The 23,580-nt window shown below is 39.3% G+C and overlaps 1 protein-coding gene across 6 annotated transcripts in view; it reads right to left on the bottom strand.

Annotated features, from left to right (window-relative positions):
• ELAVL2 (ELAV like RNA binding protein 2) overlaps positions 1 to 23,580 on the bottom strand; it is a 141,552-nt gene that overhangs the window by 73,670 nt on the left and 44,302 nt on the right. For 4 of the 6 annotated variants that reach the window (XM_024996059.2, XM_024996060.2, XM_024996061.2 and 1 more), the window contains exons 2-3: positions 6,549 to 6,639; positions 3,512 to 3,755 (exon numbers count right to left, since the gene is read on the bottom strand). In XM_024996059.2, the coding sequence (XP_024851827.1) occupies positions 3,512 to 3,755; positions 6,549 to 6,620 (316 nt within the window). In that variant the 5' untranslated portion in view covers positions 6,621 to 6,639. The remainder of the gene's footprint in view (positions 1 to 3,511; positions 3,756 to 6,548; positions 6,640 to 23,580) is intronic. The other 2 variants (XM_059889359.1, XM_024996063.2) reach the window with 1 other exon arrangement.

Here is a 23,580-nt window from a genome sequence, read left to right as displayed (position 1 = left end):
GGTCACCTCAAGGGTTTTTCCAGTTCCAACGCTCTATTATTCATTCCTTGCATCACAAAATCCATTTCACTCCTCTAGAATGCAGCATCAGCAGGTGTCAAGGACTCTGAAGTGCATTTGAGAACTCAGAGGGACCAAACGACGTCAGCCATGCTGTACAAACAGCAGAAGCGTCTCATATTTAATGCCTATAGATGGGAAACAGGGTAGAGCACAGAGCTGGCATGAGCCCAAAGCAAGGGCCTGACAAACGACGTGATAAACAGCATCTCGACCAGTGAGAAGATTACTGTATTTGAAACCGAAGATGTTTTTTAATGTAGTTCCCTAATCCTCATATTTTCAAAATAGTGGATTAATCTGCTAACACTGACACAAACTAAAAATTATATACTTTTAGGACTTAGGAAAGAGGCACACACTTTCCTAACTAGGTATTTTGTAGTTAAGATAAGAGTTTCCTAATTTTAGCATTATTTAAATAAAGACTTAACACAAGTGAAAAGTGGGGGGAGGGGGATTTAAATTTTCTTCGCACAGAGTGATCCCAGTTTTCTTACAACCCAATCAATTAAATGCTCCTACAAAATTAGATAGCAGGAGCTGGCCCACTAGCTACCCCAGGAAATAGAGTAAGTTGGATAATTAGAGTGACTGAAAAACTCTGCCCCGACTGTAAAAGCATATACTGAAAAACTGCTCAAGATGACTAATGCTAAATACCAGAGTGGGGTTCAAATCCCCACAGATTCTTTCAAAACCTTTTCAGAGATATGTTAACAGTAGCTTCTTCAGAAGATATGCCCACTTTGCCAAGTGTAACAATTCTAAACCCAGTTTCAGAAATCTATGTACTATTTTGTTCAATATAAGTATTTACTAAGAAACTCAGAGTAACACAACTACAAAAAAATCTAAAGTAACCATGTTTGAAGCTAAAGGAGTCAGAACCTTCTGAACGCTGATTTAACCCATACCAAGAATAATATGTTAGCGGTCCGAGTCAAAACAGGGTTAACAGAAGAGGTCCTCAGTATTCTAATGGGTCTACTCAACTCTTTCATTATCATGGATGTTCACTTCATGAAACATGTTCATATTTTATTGATGTGAACAGGTTTTATGGCAGAATTACAGATTGTCTGATAACTAGTTAGCAAATGACTTCCAAAGTAACACGTTCAATGGAATTCTAGGGTCGTGGAGATAGCACCCCCTCCCCAGAGTTCTATGATTAAATAAGATGGGTGGAACAGTAAATCAAACTGGTTTCTTTACTGCAGGATTTTAACATAATTTTTAATATAAATTATCTGCAGTATGGTTCTTAAGCAGTGAACTATGGAGTGCATTTTTTCTCAAACTTGTCTGTTAGTGGAACACTTGTTTTGAGGAGTATTTATGACTAAATCTCATGGAACTAAGCTTAGCAAAAACAGCTTTTGATCTTTGGTGCTTACTATTCTTTTACTTGGGTACTCGGTTTGCTTGTGAGAGATTTTAAACAGAATTTTACTAGGATGCAAACCTTCATTATCCAGCTCTCCACGAAAAGGTCAAGGGGTGGGGAAGTGAATGAACACCAAGTATTAACATGCTTTGGCAGCACCTAAGTACCTAACCATGCACTACTTCATATTACTCGGCACTGTGGTTCTATTATCACCACCCTCCAAACAGAGCCAGAGAAGCTAAGGGCATGAAGACAAAGAAATCACATTTATCCAACTTTGCCACATAACAGCTCTAGCAAAAGGTTAACAACAGAGAGTAAGATAATTCAAGACTGACCAGAGGTAAGAGATGAAAATCTGTGAGGTGTTTCCTGTGGGAAAATGCCTAATTCAATGCATGACTGAACGACTGGATGTATGATTTGTTTACTGCTTTCATCTATCGTAACAAAAAACGTGACCTTTACAACCAATTCAAGCATCATTTTTTAAATAAGATAACTAAGCAATCAAACCAGAAATCTCATTTATATTAAAACCTTAACACCACTTATCACATTTATGTCAAAGCGGCTATAAAATGCACACATAAAAAGATGCTGTTTTGCTAAAAACATAAAATTCAGTATCAGGACAGACACATGTTAATAAAAAGTCTTTGTTCTCTATTTTTCCCAACTTTTCAATAACTTTTTTTTTTAAAAACAAATTTTATGTATACTGCTCACACTGATTTGGGGGGCAATGGAAAAATATTATCCATTTGATTATCAATATTCAAAAACAAAAAACAAACCTTCCTGATTATCATGGTGAACATCTAAGTAATATAATTAGTTCAAATATAATTATGGATTGATGATAAACAAGTCTTACTTGGTTTTCACTTGATTTTAATGAATAAATTCTTTTTGTGAACCTCAATCTGCATCTCAAGTAAATATGACCACAAGGCCAAGCCTAGGTTAACAGCTCCAAGTCACTTTGGAGACAATAAGCCCTTCTCTCTTGATAAAAGAACAGCTAAAGGTACCATCCCATAAAAAGTCACAGTTGACTCCAGAAATTAGCTAGGGACCCCTTCCTCTGCCTTCTAACTCATTTTACCAAGGAAACCTGAAGCTGAAGCCAACAGCTGACATGTCCAAGGTCACATGATCAGTCAAAGTTCAAATTCTTGGTCCAACTTCTCAAACTGCTTATTTCAAATATTTAGTTTAATATTCTGGTGATAAACCATCTGATATGACCATCATTCATATTTAACATGAAAAAGCTACAGTCTGTCTACATTTCATCCATTTTCAGTGTCTGCAAACAACTCCTCTATCAACCCATCTATGGTCAAAAACACTTACTTAGGTTTTGCTTTATTCTAAAAGTTTAGTCAAATCCTCCAAAATACTAAAGAGACTTTCTACTACCTAATATTCAAAATGTGCTGTTATTAAAACCCAAATTACTCATCCTTTCATTCTTATCTTTTAAAAGGAGCACTCAGATACCACTTTTTCCTTTCCTTGTTAACAGACAGAAGCTAAGATCTTGCCATACTCAAACTGTATCTGTACAAGTATTTATACACTGACAATGTCAGTATTACCATTTACTTGGTCATATATAAGCAAAACTACAGAGACTTAAGGAAAAAGGACATTTTAAGGTCATTTTCCTCTGCTAAACACAATTCTCCCCTTATTTCATTGTTGAAATGTTAAACCATGCAAGCTCAAAACTAAAGGTTAACATGATGCTTGCTGTTCCAGATACACGTACAACTTTGAAACATTTTCAAAAATGTTATTGTATAGTTCAGATTATATAAAAATCTAGTTAAATATATACTGCTCATAAAAAATATTTTATGCTTTGAAAGAAAAACTTAAAACTATCTAAAACTTAAAGTTTCATAGTGCTGATGTAGCCAGAGAACAGAGAGAGAAAATCTAGATGTGTACAATTCTAGCACTGCATGATTTACAAGCAGTAAACTTAATTTTCTCACACCGTGAAACATAATCATTTACATGTGAGGAACCTTATCTAAAACTGCATACCTGTTATTTTGTCTCTTACAAGCTTACAGGACTCTATCTCACCGATGCTCCCAAAAAGACTCTTTAGTTCCTCCTGTGTCATGTTCTGAGGAAGGTAGTTGACTATTAAGTTGGTCTTGCTGTCCTCTGTGTTCCCGGAGTCAACTGGTGACGAGCAGTTGTTGTTTATGGTGGTTGGACCGTTGGCTGTGTTATTGCAAGTTGGCCCATTAGACAGTTGTGTTTCCATGGCAGCAATTACCTGCTAAAAACAGAGAAAACAAGACATGTCAGAATTCATATTTCACAAACTATTAGAGATTCCATCCAAAAATTTAAACACTTGTCACTAAACACAAGTCGTCCTGCTGAAATTACAACAAAGCTTCAAAAAGTACAACACCTATGCTAACTTTTACTTCACATTAAGCTATTTAAGATCACAGCTGTATTTTTCACATACATATTCCACACATGCACGAAAGCACAATTTACATCTTTAACATTCTCTAGAACCCCATTCTGGGTCTATTCACAATCCTTACTCACCTGCTGTGTCCACAGAGTTGAGGAAATTTAGTAGCAAAGGGCACAGAATTAAATCCTGACTAAAAATACCAGAAAATAAAAGTGTTTAACATGCTACCAGAAACAAAGTTAAAAAAAAAAAAAAGAACCCTAACTTTGCAGAGATATTTAGTTAGCCTAGGAGTTTATTCCGAAACTGACAGACATCCATTAATTAAAATCAAGGAGCAAGAGTACTTTGAAAAATTATAAATTTGTCAACATGTACTGTTTTGGTTACATATTGAAAATGTTTTTAATTGACAATATCTCATACCTCTGTCATTGGTAAGAAATAAGAAAATAGCAAATGTCTTATGTTAGGGTTTGCAGGATAACCTGGGGAATAAGCTGAGTACTTAGTGTACCCTGTGAATCTAACAGGCCATTCTTGTCAACCTTGGCAGCTAAAGATCACCAACAAGGCAGCTGATCCACAGCATCAAAATAAAATCCCCCAAACAATGCCAAGTGATATTTTGCCTTGACTCAGACTTTAAAAGGAAAAACAAAAAAACCTATCTAGTTCACCAAAACAACAATGCAAATGCGTCAACTTTTGCAAACAGACCAGCCCAAGGCATTTTCATTTGAGCACCTAAGCCTGTTGAAAACACAAGTGATAAGGTATCTTCTATAAACTCCAAATACAGAATAAACAGCAGTTGGGGAAAATGGCCTCAAATTGTTCAGGCTACTTTAAAAATCTCTTACTAAGCAAATTTAGATCTAGTTTCCTAAAAAGCAATTCTGTGCTCTTTGAGCAAGAGTTACAAACCACAGCCCCAAATTCTCTAAAACCATTTTCCAAAAACAATCTACTTTAGAACCCAATATTGTGGGGGAATCCAAAAATCCAAGCATCACTGAAAGGATTACCCTTCATATTCCATCCATCTTTCAGTTCCACAAAGAACTACAAAACTGACAATCCTGAATTGATAGGATGCTAGTTTTAGGGAAGGTTTAACATATAAAAAGGCAAAGAATTTGAGGTAAAATTTAAAAAATTTTTTTAAAAAGCAAAGTAGAGGCAAAGGCTGTTACAAGAAAAGAGGGGGAAAAATATCTTTTAAAAAGCATATTGCCTAAGAAAAATAAAAGGGCATAACCATGGATAAGCAAACAGGAAGAACTCTACTGCCAAGAGATGTTTATAAAAGAAGGCAGCACAGGGTAGATTGCGACTGGTCAACTGAACAGATTGAGACTGGTCAGAATGGACAAGAGCCGTGCTGTCAGGATAAAAAACAGGAGACAAAAATCCAGCCTATCTATGAAATGTCAAACCAACTATAACCCCTTCCAAAACTTCATTTCCTTTTCAAAAGAAATGGGTTCTTTACTCTGCAAGCTACAAACTACCTATCTCAAGTATGTATTTTCAGAGAATACTTTAGGGAGGTGAAGAGAAATAAAGAAACCTTTGGAAATCTGTATTGGGGGAAAAAAAACAACCGGAAGCAATTCAAGATATGCATTTTATTATAATTAACCAATTTATCTGAAACTGTGAAAGGAGGTTTCAGATTTGCTAATAAAGCATAACCGTTCCAGTTTATAGAATATTAGCCCAGGGTCACTCTTTCCACAGGAAAATGTATGTGAGATTAACCTTTGTCCAGCAGTCAGGAAAACAATGATCTGCAAGATGAGAGTGGCCAAGGCCAATTAAAACAAATCACTAATCAAAAACTTAGGGTATATGTGGAGACTACATGAGACCCAAATACAAGATTCGGACTAAAGCTCACTGGGATGGCATTTGAAATATAAAATGTTCATTGACTGAAATTAGCAGGATTTAGCAGGGACAACAAACACTCCTCACTTAATTGCACATTTATTTCCATGCTCAGGTGGCAAGAATGAGCTCCTAAGCCAACATTCAAGTGAACAGCTGCAGTAGGCTGTGTGCGCTGAAAATTACAGCATCTCTCAGCTATAGGACCATCTGCTCAGAATAAAATGATACTAATGTGCTATATTTTACAAATAATGCATATTCCATTGATAGGCTCAACACAACTGTTCACAGAATGCAAACTCTTTCAACAGTTACTGGGCAAATAATTTTCAGCCAGATTTACAATTTTGACATTTTTTTAAGCATCAGGAATTGTAAATAACTTCAAAATTTAGTAACCAAAAAAATACATAGTAAACAGAATGAAAAAATTATGGTAACTTAGTATTCAGACCATACCAAAACTTTTGTTTTTTGTTTTTAAAAAAGCTTGTCACTCTTTTGAGGCTGCACTAAATCCTAATTAAGATAATAAAAGTTACATACAAAAGCAGGTTCTGATACTACATATACCACTAAAATTGCAATGTGCTTTACATCCTAATGATGGCCATACCGCAATAGGTTAAATGTAAGAATAATTCGTATGCCAAATGAAAAGTTCAAGTGTTTGGTATGGCCTCAGCACTCCTGCAACATGCTAAAAAAAAGTAGCCTACAGAATTTAAGAAAAATCCCACAGACCCCGGTCCAAGGCTCTGCTGCCCACGAACCACTTCTAAGCAGAGAAGCCACATCACACAGTCTGACTGCCATGTTAGTTTGGAGTTGCCGTCTGCAATATGGACACAAAAAGTACCGTATGTTAGATGAGCAAGATAATGCAACAAATCAGTTTGTACAAAATTTACAGTGATTGTATTGATATTCCCAGCACGTCCATGCAGTGTGGCTTAATTGAATTTGAGGCAATTCCAATCTAATCTTTCCAAATTCATTTTAACATGTAGTTTTCTTGCACAAATTAAGCATTTTTAATTAAGAGCCTGATTTTAAAACAGTATTAACTAGTTACCTTGGCATCTATCCTAAAGCACTACCTTAAACCGCATCTTAAAAAAAATTTTTTTTCATAATAAAATGAAGCAAAACACTGCATGCTGTCCTATCTCTTAAGGATGTGGGAGAAGGGAGGAAATGTGAATGAAATTATATTTACAGTGAGAAAAGGCAGTCATGTAATTCATTAGTGAATGCCTTGCATAAAAACATTCTTTCCCCCAAATATCAGAAGGGCATTAAGAAAAGCTATATTTGCCCACACTGTTACATTATACTATAAATGATCCTTAATCCTGGAGCTTAAAATTAAAAGTGAATTGAAACCCTGTGAGGTTATTCTGCCACTACAGTCAAAGGATCTCTAACAGTTTTGCTGAGAATAGTTCACGCTTTACCATCTGAGCCACCAGGGAAGTTCCCTTCACATACACTAAGATGCAGTAAACCAGCATCTTTCAATTGAAATAATTGGACCAATAAACAGGACTGTTTGGAGTAATGTTTATATAGGATGTCAGCTTTGTCCCTGAACAAAATCAAGTGAACATTTTTTAATATGTAAATTGTAAAGCCAGCACAATTTGAAATAAGTGCTGCTATGAGGACTCCAATATGGTTAATGGGCCATTTACCACTTAATACAACTTGCTCCAATACTAAACAGTCACAAAATTGGCAAAGAAACCAAAGTTTACATTTTAGCCATATATGCAGCTACTTTAATGGTCAACATAATATTCAGAAAAACTCGGTCTATGAAAATAAATAAGCAACAGATGAGGGCTGAAAAGGTCTTTTACTTGCATATTTATGATTATAAAAATTTCATCCTTAGAGTTAAACCTGGCTGCACATGATTTACCCCTGATGCATATGTGATGAAATTTGTAACATGTGACGATGGATTCCATTTTCTGGCATCTACCTAAAGGGTTTACCATACTCTTTACGGGATGCCATAAAAATGTTTTACTCTTCTTCCCTTCTCCCACTGTTACCAGGGAATTCGGTCTGATTGTATGTTCTTTATTTTACAAAAAGAAAAAGCACTACTTATAGTTGAACTGAACCTGTGAAAAAATAAGATGCTTTCATAGCCATGAAGTATCGATGTTTTGATAAGAATCTAATTGCGGTTAGACTACACAGGTAGACCATTTAGGAGGACCACGCCCAACAGGTTAAATCAAGCTTAAACGCATGTCCTCCATACCCTGAGGAGTTAATATCTAAACATTCATCACTACAGAAAACCACAGATTCAAGTTTAATGGCCTCATCCCTTCCATTCCACAGGAAGTGGACGCTAATGAGCTAATCTATTGACACCCCTCTTTCTGAAAGCCCCAGGGAGGCGAACAATCACTTTATTGCACCAACTAGCTAGGAAGGCTGTGTATGGAAAATGATTCTACTGCACTTTTACATTTCAAGCACCCCAGACAGTTTCTCTGCTTGAGGCAGACACATACCTTTATGGGAAGTTATAAATAAGTTGCTCACATGGCCCTTACCTTTATGCTGGCCAACAATTCAGTTACTAAAAATGTAAAGCTACTTCCCCTTCACTTAAGGACAGGCAATTCTGCTCTACTCAGTCTACCACAGACAACCAGGCTGTGCACTATTTATAGATTCTACTGGCTCTGAAACTCTTTGGAAGCAAAATAAAAGGCCATATTCCAGCAACATAGAACCATTAATTTTAAAGCTTAAAGAAAGTGTTTCAATGTATGTTCCCCTCTTAATTTAGACATCAATTGTGCCAACTAAGACTACTTTTTCTCCTGTCATTCTTCATGAAATCATTTATGAAAAGACACTTGAGCATAGATCGACCTAGACTATTCTAAACTTTCCCTGGTTCTGAGAGATAAAGATCCTTGAGGTGTCAGCTTGGTGGGAACATGGATTTTAAAGGGTGGGGTGGAGGGCAGGGGAAGAAGTGGCCTTTATGCTTTCATTCCTAGTTTACTTTCAAATTTCCAAAAAGACTTTTTAAATGGAATTCCTGCCCCCCACCCTGGTTTTTACTTAAATGGCCCTCTGTATACTTTAATATCTTAAGTTTCTTACAATAATGGATTTGGGGAAACCAATGCTACTGTTTGCTCACAGCTAGGACTAACAGCTTCCTGGTCATATGAAGAAAAAAAGCAAAGTCCCTATTTTCCAAACTTCCTAATAAAAAAATTCTGAAAACTAATTAGCTTCTTTCCTATTTTCAAACCTCCTTCAGACAGCCACCAAACAAGACAGACAGCTAATCAAGACAGTCTGAGAATTCTCATTAAGTACACCATCTGCTAGGGGGAAAAAAGTTTCCAAGACCTAGAACCCACTGGATTCAGGGATCAGATCTGTGTGGTTTAAAGTCACAGAAAAGCCTACTGCACAATTCTCATGAGGACTATCTATCTGCACCAGCCAGTCCACTGAGACGTAGACCATCCTGATCTGAGCCCTCATCTCTTATCTGGACCACCAAATTACAGCCTCCCAAAACTTCCCTCATCATCCTCATTCACACGTTACACTATTTCCAACAGACTTTCCTAAACTCTCAACAGTTCTCCACTGCCTAGCAAATAAAGTGCAAACAGCTAATATGAAGAGTCTACAGACATCTGAGATCCCTGACAACTGCTTTCACCAGGCTACTTAGTCAAGCATCTAAAAATATGAACTGCTCCTTGTCCTCCATGCAGTCACAGTACACTGAAGACCATATCTTCTTCTGGCTTTGCCTGTACAGTTCTATCTGCCAGGAAGGCCCCCAAGTCACACCTATTCCATATCCAGCTCCGGGATTTGTACATACTAAGCAATCAAAAATATACTTAAGGTCAAGAGCAGTTCCTTTAGGAAACAAAAACAAAAACTCGAGCATGAAAGGGCAATCACCTCTGTAAATAATATGCAAACTTGGTAGCTTGTTTTTCTATCTCACTTCAGGTATTTCGAACCACAGATAATTATGAAACCATATTTTCATTTTTTTGGTGTATTGCATTAGCCATCCTCACCCATTAAAATCTAAATTCTTGTTAAATGGCACAACAAAGGAAACTATCTTTTGAGTGATCAGTCGTATACTGTCATTTCAAGAGCCTGCTATGGCTACCTGACCACTACAAAAAAGCCAGAAACCAAGACAAATCCAAAAACATGGTACAAATGTGTTCCAAGCCTCTGGCCAACAGCGTCATCGAGCTCTGGCGTCTGGAACCTGGGTCTAACTTCAAACAAACCAGCAGAAGTACAGGTAGAAGTGAAAAAAAATTAAATTTTAACTCAAAAGTACCTAAAAAATACATCGGGATTAAGTTACAGATCTCAAAGGGTTTTTTAACTGATAGAGACTAGAAAACATAACAAGCAAACATAAAAGGTAAGATCTCTAAAAAGAATCACAGCTAGAAGCAAGGATAAGTATCTCATACTCAAATGGTCTGGCTTGGATGGAGTGACCTTGGATATTCATTTACAGGAAGAGGGTTCTCGACTAACACAGAACCAGGGCAGCATCAGTACAGTGCAAAGCTTTTCCTCAGACGACATCAAACCTCTGTAAAGGCCAAGTCACAAGGAGAAAGGAAACAGTATCTCTAGTTTAAGAGCAGAACCCACTACAAAAAAAAGGCAGCAGCTATGGCCAAAAGGCACGTTCCTTTGAGGAACTCAAGGCAAGGAGCTTAAAGCTCTCGAAATAATCAGCGAAGTGAATAATTAGAGTTCACAAATGAGAGCTGGGTAAGCAGCAAGGTGGGTCATCTGTCTAGCAAACACCATGCCTACAGAATGTTTTATCTTTCCCATTCAAATCACTAAAATGGCATTTTCAGGATACATTTCGGCTTTGTTGAATTAAAACAACAGAAGGGTCAACCAAGCACTCAAATCATGGCACTGGCATGTTGGCTACAAGAATAAGCCATTTCTTTGTTTTCTTTAAACCCCTTCACTTTGCTATGTGGTTCCTAAAGGAATAAAGGTTTGCAGCTTTACACTTCATGGGATATCCTCAATCCTGGAATCCCTGTCAACTCCCCGCCCCACTCCCATACCATTTTAGCTGCCTCCAGCTCCATGGATTCTTCAGCCTTGTCGACCTCAGATTTTTCGCCTTGGGGCCAACAAGGGTCCAAGAGCTGCCAGAGACACTGCCCCAGACAGCTGCAGGACTCACAGGGAGAATGTTCTTTGGCAGCGAATGCGAACATTTCTCTGTCTCTTGGCCCTTTATGGCTCCTACAGAGTCCTTCTGACGCCAGTCTTTCTGATTTCTGAGGTTTTGTAGTTCTAGAGCTGGCAGAACTAAAAGCTTTGAGGTGAGAGAGTAAAGTGTGAGTTTAGGGGTCAGTCCCAAGTCCTCCCCTTCATTCTAGGTCCGTATCAGGCTTCCATGCCGGGCAACACGAAAGCAAAGATCCTGTGAAAAAGATTTGCTTAAGGTTCACCCTCTGTTCATTCACCCATTCGTTCAACAAACATTAGTTCACAACGCCCACAAACTAAGGACTGTCCTACATGCTTCAGAGGCAGCAGTGAAGAAACATCCTGGAGTGTACATCTGCAACAGGAGGTGTACACATATATAAAACTGTGTATTAGCTGGAAATAAGTTTGCTTTGGAATAAAAGAAAATGTAGAGCCGAGTAAGAGGGCTGAAAATGTGGAGATAAAGAATGGACAGTTTCCAGTATTAAACAGGAGGTCTCAGTGAGAAGATGAGCCTTCAGGCAAGATTTAAAAGAGAGGTAAAGGGGATGACAGAGGATGAGATGGCTGGATGGCATCACTGACTCAATGGACGTGAGTCTGAGTGAACTCCGGGAGTTGGTGATGGACAGGGAGGCCTGGCGTGCTGGGATTCATGGGGTCGCAAAGAGTCGGACACAACTGAGCAACTGATCTGATCTGATCTGAAGCACCCCTGTGGTGGGCAGAATATCAGCTCACCTTAGATGCCCACACCCTCAACTCTGAAATATGTGACTATGTTACATGACAGGGAATTAACATACATATGGAATTAACGTTGCTCATCAGATGGCTCTGAGATGGGAAGATTATCCTGGATTATCAGTTGGGCCCAGGGTAATCAGAAGAGTCCACATGAATGGAAAACGGAGGCTGGAGAGCTGGTATCAGAGTGATACAACCTGAAAAAGACTCAACCCACAGTCACTGGCTTTGAAGATGGAAGGGAGCCATCAACCAAGGAATGTGGGCAGCCTCCAGAAGCTGAAAAAGGCAAGGGGAAAGATTCCCCCAGCATCTCCAGATGGAATGCAGCCCTGCCAATACCCTGATGATAGCCCAAGAGACCCATGTCACGGGATTCTGCCCTTCAGAACTGCAAGCTAATAAATCCGTGTTGTTTTAAGCACCAAGTTTATGGTTAGTTTGTTAAAGATTTATAAGCAAATAAATGCATCCCCATGGGGATATCTCGAAGACAAACCAGGCAGAGACCAGCCAGGGTGAAGCTAGGAGGAGGCTAGAGAGAGATGAGTCTAAGAGGTGGAAAGCCAGACATACAGGACCTTTGAGGTGTAGAGGAGGAAGAAGTTTCCTTCAACACTCTTAGGGTTCTGGCTGGGTCTGCAAATTAGACTGACAAATTAATAGGAGAAGATCATACAAATTTTATTTAATTTATTTATACATGTACATGGGAGCCTTCACAAGAGAGAAGTAATCTGAGCAAGAAGTTTATATACCTCTCTTAGATAAAGAAACAACAGATGTGTAAAGACTTGACTAGACGGCGGTTTGGGTTGGGGGTAGTGAGTGATAAGGATGGAACTAAGAAGATGTGCTGTGCTTAGTCGCTCAGTCACGTCTGACTCTTTGCGACCCCATGGACTGGGACCCGCCAGGCTCCTCTCTGTCCATGGAGATTCTCCAAGCAAGAACACTGGAGTGGGTTACCATGCCCTCCTCCAGGGGATCTTCCCCATCCAGGTATTAACCCAGGTCTCCACACCACAGGCATATTCTTTACTGGCTGAGCCACCAGGGAAGACCAAGAATACTGGCGTGGTTAGCTTATCCCTTCTCCAAGGGGACTTCCTGACCCAGTAATTGAACTGGGGTCTCCTACATTGCCAGCAGATTCTTTATCAGCTAAGCTACCAGGAAAGCCCAAAGTAGGAAGATAAGGGTTAGTTTAACAAAGTATGCTTGTTCAAGATTTCCAGGCCCCAAGTCACTGTACTGATGTTAAGAATGCCTTCCTTCCTCTTAGTACAGGGAGGGTTCCTTCAACATGGGAATTTTACTACCTATTTCAGAGAAGAAAGGAGAGGGAGGAGGTTAGAATGACCTTTCTACTTCTGTTATTTTCTCAAACTCCTTCAGCTTAAGATATTAAATATGCCAAAGTAACATACTTTGGGGCAGTTATCCTCAACTTCATCAAAGGCCGCCACAAGAAAGTGAACCATAGAAAAGGTTTTGAGCAGAAAAGGTGGCTACTGTGAAAATAAACTGGGCATGTTTGTGTGGGAGAGCTCAGCAACTTTGGAAACAAGAAGACCAACCAAGACAAATGCAGTAACCAAGATGCAGGATGACAGTGATTCCAATCAGGGTGATACCAGGGGAGAAGTGGACAAACCCAGCAGGAAACATGTCATCAATGCGTTAGTTTAATTACATCAGTAAAAAGATGATGAGATGGCTGGATGGCATCACCGATTCAATGGACAGGACTCTGAGCAAACTCCAGGAGATGGTGAGGGACAGGGAAGCCTGGCACGCTGCAGTCCATGGAGCCACGAACAGTCAGACACGACTAGGCGACTGAACAACAACAACCAACTATTTAAATCCATTATCGAGAAACTGCTTTAGATTCTAACTACTCACATTCGAATCAATTCATCTTTCTGGCCACTAAGAATTCATGATGATTAAGAAAAGGATTAGCTTTTATAGAAAGTTAGCGTCTTACTTTGGGAGTAGATCTCCTTAAAGAAATCCAACATTTGAAAATCTGAGTTTAAAAATATTAAATCAAGAGTTATTCACTTTATCTATGGAGTCTTTAAAAGAATTCTGCAAGTGAAACATTTAATAGCAAATGCAAAATCTATAAAAACCAGAATAATTCAAAAGATGCAACTCTCAGTAATATGTCAGCCACTGATTTGTAACCTACGACAGCCCCTAAGGCTCAGAGTTCAAAAAGAAAACCCTCAAAAGTTCACCCCAAAAGGTAAAACAAAGTAGATGATGCATGAAAATAATGAGAATAACTTACATTTCTGTGATATGTAATTAAACTTTAAATCTATATTCTTCAACAGGGTTACACACACACACACCCCCCACACCACACACCACACCCCCACCCCACCCACCCCTCTCCACAGTAGTCAAGGTCAGGCCAGGGGTTAGTTTAATCTTGGTTACAGGCTAGAATACACTGTCATCTAGTGATGAATCATTCCAACCTCAGTGGGCATTATTAATTTCTACGCCATTATTTGGCTGTAGAACCTAAAATAGGACATGAACATAGTAAGAAGAAAATCAACTACTCCCACAGTTTTGTAGCAGGGTTCTTGTTTGGAAAAGGCAGATAAATTTGAATTGCTAAATTAAGACAGTTAACGTAGTAATCAACATAGAAATTGGATTAACTTCACATTCTTCTACAAAAGTCATAGCTAAGGAGAACCCCCTCAGGGTTGTACAAATTGTAAAAGGCTGATTGGAAATCCTCAAATTAATCCCAGTAGTTGAGTGTTTTCATTAGGTAGGTTAAAAACATAGCTCCTCTGTAGGATACAGCCACTAAAATACTGTCATATTCGAGCTCCAAAAGAGCAAGTATGCCTAGTCTTAAAGGGAATATAAAAGACAAGGAAGGTTTACAGTCACAAATATTGTTTTTTAACTCAGAAGTGTTATAAAGGGCCACAATACTCCATCTGGCCACTAAGGTTATTTTACTCTTAAGTGTCATCTGGCAGAACGTACACACAGAAAACCAAAAACTATAGTTAAGTGTTTAACCCCAAGTAGCTTATACCAAACTAAAGTGAACAAAATAAAATGTCAACAGAACAAGAAATGTTTTCTTCATAATGCTGGGAGGCTACAAATACTTCTGTTGAACTTTAAAGAAACTGAAAATACTAGATACTACCTTTAGACATGACCAAGGGGCTCTCCCCCGTCCACAGTAGGATTTGTGGGAGCATAAACCTTGGTCAGCACAGAGGGCCAGCTTCTTTCCTCTCCTGGCAAGTGGAACACTTCACTGGTATTCACCTATGCAATGTATTTTTCTTTTCAGTTGATGTTGAAGTCCTGAGACTCCCAAGAGATAGCTACATTTGATTTAGCAACACCACTATGAATTATTTAGCACAGAAAGTTGGAGCATCTTAAAAAACATGATTCACACTAAGAAAGATACTTTATTTCCTTTGGTCCATCTTCTCTTCCCCTCCTCCTCAAAAGATGGTGTTCTTAAAAAGCTACATCCCAGCTAGGAAAAACAAGTACAAAAGCTTCTGGTTATTTAGGCATTTCGGGAAGGGGCAAGAATCTGCATTCAGATAAAGTGTTATTTTCACTTCTAGACATTCCAATTGGGGGAGGCGGCCTAAAGGAGAGGGTCACAAGTAAATTTCTGGTTAATCTGCTGCCTACAAAAGAGTTCATGTTTATATATAACACTACTATGTACAAAACAGGTAACTAATGGGAACCTACTCTATAGCACAGGGAATTCTACTCAGTGATCCGTGGTGACCTAAACGGCAAGGAAATCTAAAAGAGGGAATATACGTATGCGTATAACTGATTCACTCTGCTGTACACGAGAAACTAACACAACATTGCAAAGCAGCTATATTCCAATAAAAATTAATTTAAAAAAATTCTCAGCAGACGGATTCAACATTTAAGATGTTGGAAAGTGTGCACTTTCAGACACAGAAAACAAAGGACTCAAAGCTCTCTCCAGCACGAAAAGGAGTTAAGGTGCTTGGGTTCCCTGCCAATGACTGTCACTTCAACTGCTGTCAGACTTCCCACTTCACAAGTTACCTTATCACTAAGCTAAAGCACATTTGAAGTAAACGCTTGAATGTATCTCAAAGTGCACTGGGCCAAGTCCCCCTACTGTACAAATGGACAATGAAGCAAATGTGTGAGCATGAAGTACAGAACCTGTTTACATATGTACATACGTAGTTCCAAAGTTGAAGAGAAGCATCTCCTATAGGTTTGAAGTGGGGAAGGGGGGCACGTGTGCGATCAAACGCTATATTTTAACAAGAAAAAAAAATGTTTTAATCCAGCTTTTGAATTATTTCTACTCTGGTAAGAGGCAGAGGAAGTAAAGAGGCTTGTTTTCTATAAAAGCTTCAATTATATGCATATAATTTAGACAGATAATATGTGCGTGCACTTTACATATTTTCAAGTGCTATTATCATGATTGCTGGGCAAAGGAAGATGCATCTTGAAGTGCTGGCATAGAGGACTTGCTTACCTGTCTTTTAGGTTATGGCGCAGTTGTTTTCATGTTTAAACGGGCAACAGAGTGCAGAGCTGCACTGGGAGCTTCTCAACATGAAAAGGGAACACGGGTGGACAGAAAGCTCAGTGTGAAGACTGCCCGGTCATGACTGTCAACTCCTGTGACCCGATGCACATGCTACCTTAAACTATACTTAGCATGTGGTCACAAATGGTGACTGAGGAGGATTAGAATTTTTACTTAAAATGCTGCAATTTTCAACCCCCGACCTCCAAATTAGTACATACAGTGCCAACAGCCTAAACGTTCCACATCGGAATTACAGCCTTGTCTATTTTATCTTAAAGAGTACAGCCCATACACACCCGCAAAGCAGTACACAGGTTCCACTCTCCTGAACTTAGTCTTCTCATCAGCTGCTCAGTCTCCTGGAACTTTACTATTTAAGATTAGAAACTGCTACCTCACTAGCTAAGAATTCCAAGGATGACACAAGCACCTTCTCCTCATACTCAGAGTTATTTACAATACAGGGCAGAAAGGGAACAGAGTCTCATTCACAGCGGTACTCTAGAATCTAGCTCGACAAGCTGCACACTGAGATGTGCTGCATGCTGTCACAGTTTCCACAATTCACAGATCAGTGTTCCATACAATTCCACACACAACTCCATGGCCTCCCACCATCTTTCTCCTCTTATGATTTTCAAAATGACCGGAATTTAAACATTTCCTAAGCCAGCTAATACAAGAAGACAGAAGGCGTGGGTTTGATCCCTGGGTCAGGAAGATTCCCCTGGAGAAGGAAATGGCAAAGCAGTATACTTGCCTGAAGAATCCCAGGGACAGAGGAGCCTAGTGAGCTACAGTCCATGGGGTCGCAAAGAATCGGACATGAATGAACAACTGAGCATACACACAAGCCTACACTAGGCTTTATGTTTAATTAAAATAAAAAATAAATAAGGCATCCTCTTAAACCCTCCAAAGGATTTAGGGATCTTTTGCTACAGGAAAGATGATCTGACCACCTCCTGAAGCAGAATTTAGTGAATCCTATGACTGAAATAAGGAAAAGCAAGGAAGGAAAATTAGCATTTATTCCTTAGTCTAGGAAAGGCTTGAAGCTACATATTTTACAGACAAAAATCCCACTTAGTCATCTCGTGCACTATGAGCTGTATACATTAGCTTCCATTTACAAATGGATTTCAGAATTTCAAAAGTCTAATCAGGTATTAAACAGAAGAAGAACTAGGATTTGTAACCAGTGCTGAGACTATGTCTGAAGCCTCCTACCTGATCTCTGCTTCCGGGCTTGTCCCTTCTCCAATCCATCCTCCATTCCACTGCTACTATGATCTACCTAAAAACAGCATCCCAGGACCATTTCTGTTTCTCAGGCCTTCACACTGACCCCACATTGCCTACAAAGTACCATCTCAGCCTGCAGAGGGGGCATCGTCGGCACTTGAGCTGGTCCCCACCTCCCTCTCCAGGGGAATGCCCACCCACCATGCCCCATCACACACGAGGCTCTAACAATCTCCCAGCGGTTCCTCTCACATCCAGGCTGCTTCCCACTGATACTCACGCTCCTCTCTCCACCCTCAAGAGTCTCACTACCTTTCTTCTCCTGGGAATGGAAACATCCTCAGCACATGAAAGGAGGCACAACGCCTCCAGGAAGGAAGCCCTCTGTGAGCAGCTAAGCTGAGACCCAAGACGGATACTCCTCCTCTGAGCTATTAGCCCACACTCACCTTCAGTCTCTTCTGCGATCAAAGTGCACAGGACCCATAAAAGAAAGCACATCAGTGCAGAGAAGTGCAATTCAAGGTAATGAGTAAAAAAAAAAAAAAAATTCCCACTTATTTATGGAATTTTTTTTCATGAGGTTTTACCTTCCCTGCCAAGCAGGAAACCTTCTATTGCAACTCTATACATCTGGAGTAGCAAGAGTCACCTCAGGTTGTCAATGAAGGGGAAGGAAGGTAGACATATTCTAGGTAGTCCCCCACCCCTAACAAACACACATGTCCCTTTCCAGATACACCTACTAATTCTTCTATTATGAGCTCAAGCATCAAGTTGAATCAGCTTTAAAAAAAAAAATTTCTAGCTACAAGCCTTTGTTAAAACACCACAAGCCTCAGAAGGAAGAGAGGGGACTACAGGAGTGGTCCGTTGTCATCACATCACAGTTAAAAACAAAGGAGGCTTCACCATGAAAGTAAAAAACCAAAACCACATCGAGAGTTAATCTCTCTCTTCCAGCCCAGCCAAGGTCTCAGGAAGCTGGGAGTACAGAAGAAACCACCAGGGCAGAAAAGCAACGCCCCTTATTCACCAGATGTGACAGGTATCCTGTGCAAGATGCTATGAAAGCAAGGATACACAAAACAGACTCACGTCCTACCCCTCGGGGAGCTTCTCTGGACCACAGCTTCACCCAGAGATGTCAAAGGCTCAGCAGAAGTCTTTAAGAACCCACAGCCAGGAATAATAATCTCTCTGGACAACCTATGCTAAATATTGTGCTAAGAAAAAGATAAAAGGGCAGAGTCACTGCTGCCATGGAAACTACCACTGCTAACTTAAACATCTGAGCCTGACATATATTTGAGCAGAAATGAAGCATCTTGCTTCCCGGTGTTTAAAATGCTAAAGGATAACAAGAGATTATATACAGCTTTCCCAATTAAACATTAAACTGGATTTCTGCCTCATTAGGAAAATATGAAGTTACAAAGAAGCACAAGCTGAAAATTTTTCCTGATTTAGGACCACTAAGAGTTTCCTGGTACCCACTTTCTGCCATACTTTTATCCCATATAAAGAGCAAGTTTCTTTACAAGAATTTTCTCACTAAAGCAGATTGAACACTTAAATTGCTTGGCAGCAAAAGCACAGTATTTTACCTCAGACAAGACTTTCAGAAAAGTACCTACTATGTAACAAGTAACATACCAGTCCAGAGCAATTATGACTGCAATCTATTTCAGATCAGCCTAAAAGGAAACATTTTTACCATCAGCTACTATTTTATTCAGATAGATTAAAAACAAACAACAAAATCCTCAAGCCAAACAAAATTCTCAAGCCATCCTTGAGACTATAACCCCAAACCCAACTTTTCACTTGTTCTGTAAAGAAAGTGGAGATTTACTCAAGTACACTCTCACACAAATTTTAAAGAGTTTCTTGACTTGATTCTGATTGTCAATCTCTGGTTGAGAATCATCAATATAAGGGAAGTAGAATGGCTTCAAATGTGATTTTCTATACTCAAGCATGCTTTTTAAAGCTATCTTGTCTCAGGCTAAAGCCCAAGATTCACGACAAAGGCTGGCAGGCCTTAGCAGTGTGTTGAGGAAAAAGGATACTCTTCATTCCGTACTTCAAGAATAGCAAGGACAGAGGAAGGGAATCATTGAAGTAGAAGCAGCAGTAGTAAATTAAGACTGGACAAAACTTGCTCTGAGCTGGAACACTCATTAGAGTGAGTTTCACTGCCATCAGATCAAGAAAGAACAATTACTATGCATCACTGGCCAAGACACAGCAGTATTTCACCAATACAATTTCACCAGTAGTACTCTTTGTTCGGACTGAAAATAACCCATATCTTGACTTGCTGAGACTAAAAATGACTGGTCTCCTGCATTAGGAACTGACCAAAAGGCAAACAAATGAATCCTCTTGTTTATCTGTCAAAACTGGCTACACATGAACTAAGATCTAATCAATAGGGCTAACAGAAATGACAACAGCTGGGGGAGGGCTCTTTTAACGCTCTTTGTGGTCTGCAGTTAATCATACACCAGTGGCGTGGCGAACAGGAACTAACAGTGCTTGTGACCAGCAGGAAGAAAATGTGGGGTAGGTAGACAAAAATTTTCCTAATTAAGGTATTACCCAAATTCTCACCTGGCTGAGTCAGATGCTTAAATAAAATGAAAAATATAAGACAACAGTGGACTTCATTTAATTCATACACAAAGTTATTAACAGGTTATAGGATCACATCTAAACGTTGTAAGGAAAGGGAGCCAAAAAAATATTCATAATGACCACATACAACCATGCATATGCTTCTCGGAGGAAAGCCAAGAGGTAGACGGAAACAAGCAGTCAGGCTCAAGACCTTGAGGTCAGAGTCACAACTGAACACCAGCGGGTGGACTTAACCTGCAAATATATGTTATTTGGTTTATGTCTTTTTTTTTTTAATTAGTAGTGTTCAACGTATAAAACTTTACCATTTTAGCAATTTCACATTTATTTAATAGATTCCCGGCTTCTCTTTAAAAAAATAAAAAATAAACAGATTGGCAACAGAGGCCATATTCCCACAGAGCTCTGAGTCAGCAGGTTGCCCTTCAAATGGATCATGTTCTCCACTGTTCCCTCCAGCACCAGCTTTTCTCTTTGGCCTGCATGTCCTGGTCCCTGCAAGAGCTGCAAGGGCTGGATCATCACAGCCTAAAGGTCAAACTTACTGAAGGGTGCACAGCTTTTCTACTATGGTGACAGAGAGGTTCAGAAGACCAGAATATTGGCAAGTGCGTGGGAGAATAGAAATGACAAGAATATCCCTAGTATAAAACATGCGAAAATGTCACCGTAGGTACTGCACAGAGATGCACCAAGGATGGGCTAGAGTGGAATGAATTCATCTTAACTACTTTTGATATATCATGTTGCTCAAAACTCAGCATTTTTCATCTTGGACCTATTTATCTATGAAGTATTCCAAGGACTAAGCATAAAAAGGACTGAAGCTTTACTGGCATTCCAGTGCATGGGGCACGTGTTTGATCCCTGTTGGGGAACTAAGATTCTACATTGCCATGGCCCAAGAAAAGGCTCCAATTCTGTGTATTAATACATCTTAATTAAGACCGCCACTTACATTCAGAACACTCTTAAAAGGAGATTTATTTTGGCATGTTATACTCCCCGATTAAGACTAACTGAAAACCATCCTGTCCATATAGAACTAAGTATATCCTGTCCTTTCCAGAGACTAAGGAAAAAGTCAGATCTAATTAAATATTTTGAGACCATAAAGAATGGAAGGGACATATTAGGTGCTTTATCCCCAGGATGTGGGGCAGGCAGGGGGGTGATCCACCCAGAAAAAGATAAAAATTACCTTGCATTTTACCAGAAGCCCTTGACAGAATACAAGCAAATTTCAAGGTCATCTTCTCTGAACACTGTCTCATGACATACCACGATTTATATTTTGGAAGCAGAATAGAGGGTAAGGAGGGACAGAACAGAAGTGTAAAAAGGTCTTACTTCACACTTTCCCTGCTGCCTTCAGTTTACCCAAATAGATTCTCATGAAAACCTGTTTCAACCCTGCAGAGTGGGCAGGCAGTGGGACAAAAGCAATCCAGGGCCTACAGAAAGCCTGCCTAGGACTGGCCACTTTTCCAGGGGGTGAATGCCCAACCTGGGCGGGGGCTGAAGGAATGAACCGCCAGGGGCTAGGCTGCATGCATTCTTCTAGGGCCCGAACTGCTATTTTGTTTCCACTGTGAGTTTTCAAAGAACTGCAAAACTGTCCCTAGGCCCATTTGGCAATATCATAACAATTACAATTTCGGTAACATCCTAAGTAATTGACTCACCATTCTTTCCAATTCTCCGGAAATAAAGAATACTCTAGAAATAGAAGGCTGAACAAAGCAAAAGACACCACTACCCAATGCCTAATAATGGTCTCCTCTAGGATCTCCTGAACTAAGGATGCAAAGTTTCGGTAATTTCAGAGGGAGATTAAGAGAAAACTAGTTTTCACCTCTTCTCCTTAACTAAAAGCCACAGTTAAAAAAGCCAAAGGAACTAAAAAAAAAAAAAAAACTGAGGGTTTTATAGGACACATTAAATTATGCTTTATCTACTGCCAATATTTATATTTAGGGTTGCAGAGTATTACTGTAATGCTATTGTTTCCCCCCAGAATCCATGGTAACTTTCCTTAAAAAAAACCAAAAACAACCTCATTAACTTCCAGTCCAATCTTTATAGTAAGGTCAGAGGCATGAATTCCTAAATGTGCAAAGTACACTGCCCACTGTGATAAACCTCAGATGTGTATGTGTGTGTTCAGTCGCTCAGTCGTGTGCCCACTCTTTACAACCACATGGGCTGTAGTCTGCCAGGCTCCTCTGTCTAACAGAACAGATTTCCCAGGCAGGAATCCTGGAGCAGGTTAACATTTCCTTTTTCAGGGGATCTTCTCAACCCAAGGACTGAACCCGTGTCTCTTGAATCTCCTGCACTGGCAGATGGATTCTTTACCACCTGGGAAGCCCCAAAGCCTCAGATGTGTAACTTAGGTTGACTCTCTCTTCTCCCAGGACTGTATTATAAAACATAAAACGGGAACAGATCAACATTTGGCATTAAATATTTATTTGTTTACTAGTCCAGTATGAGATTTCGAAACAAGAAAGCAGTCAAACAATAGAGAACTTACTGAACAGAATCTGAAATCCTCACATTTAAACAAGTATTTATCTTCTCCCCTTGACACCTGGTTGTCATTAACTCTTAAAGTATGCTTTCAGCCTAAGAAAATTGGGAAAATTATTTTCTATGTACTAAATAACCTCCAATTTGACAAAGTTTTTTAAATACTGACTCCTTATGGGTCTTTGTCTAATCACTTTCTCACTATATTTTTGTTCAATTTAATATAACCTTATAAAAGCTAAACTCTGGAATATGTGAATTGCAGGTAAGAGTTACACTCCTTCAGCTCACATTTAGCTATGCTGGCCCCCACCATGATTCTTACTATAGTCTTCATTAAGGGCCAGCGTTACAGAAATGAGTGCAGTGATTGATCAGTCTGTACTCAAATAAAATTATCATTATAACACATGGTGACTCCAAGTATAGTTACTATTTCCCAGACCTAAAATATCAGAAAAAATTGCATTCATTTGTATTAAAATAAAAGTTTCAGTTTAATTCTTCAGAAGAAGAGGTAGTCAGTAAGGTCAAGAAAAGACAAGTCTCAGTTCTATGTAGCATTAGAACTCTGGAATTTAAGCTTTCGCCATCAAACAAAGTGAGGGCTAGGAATTGATTAGGGGCACATATATATATATCTGATTTCTAGGTCCAAGTCTAACAGACAACTAATTGGGATATGCAAACAGTGAAGAATAAAAGTAAAAGCCCGTGTGA

The sequence above is a fragment of the Bos taurus genome, chromosome 8, assembly GCF_002263795.3.
Source record: "Bos taurus isolate L1 Dominette 01449 registration number 42190680 breed Hereford chromosome 8, ARS-UCD2.0, whole genome shotgun sequence".
Lineage (NCBI taxonomy): Eukaryota > Metazoa > Chordata > Mammalia > Artiodactyla > Bovidae > Bos > Bos taurus.
Note: the sequence above shows the minus strand (reverse complement) of the source record. Positions and strands in the feature narration are given on the sequence as shown.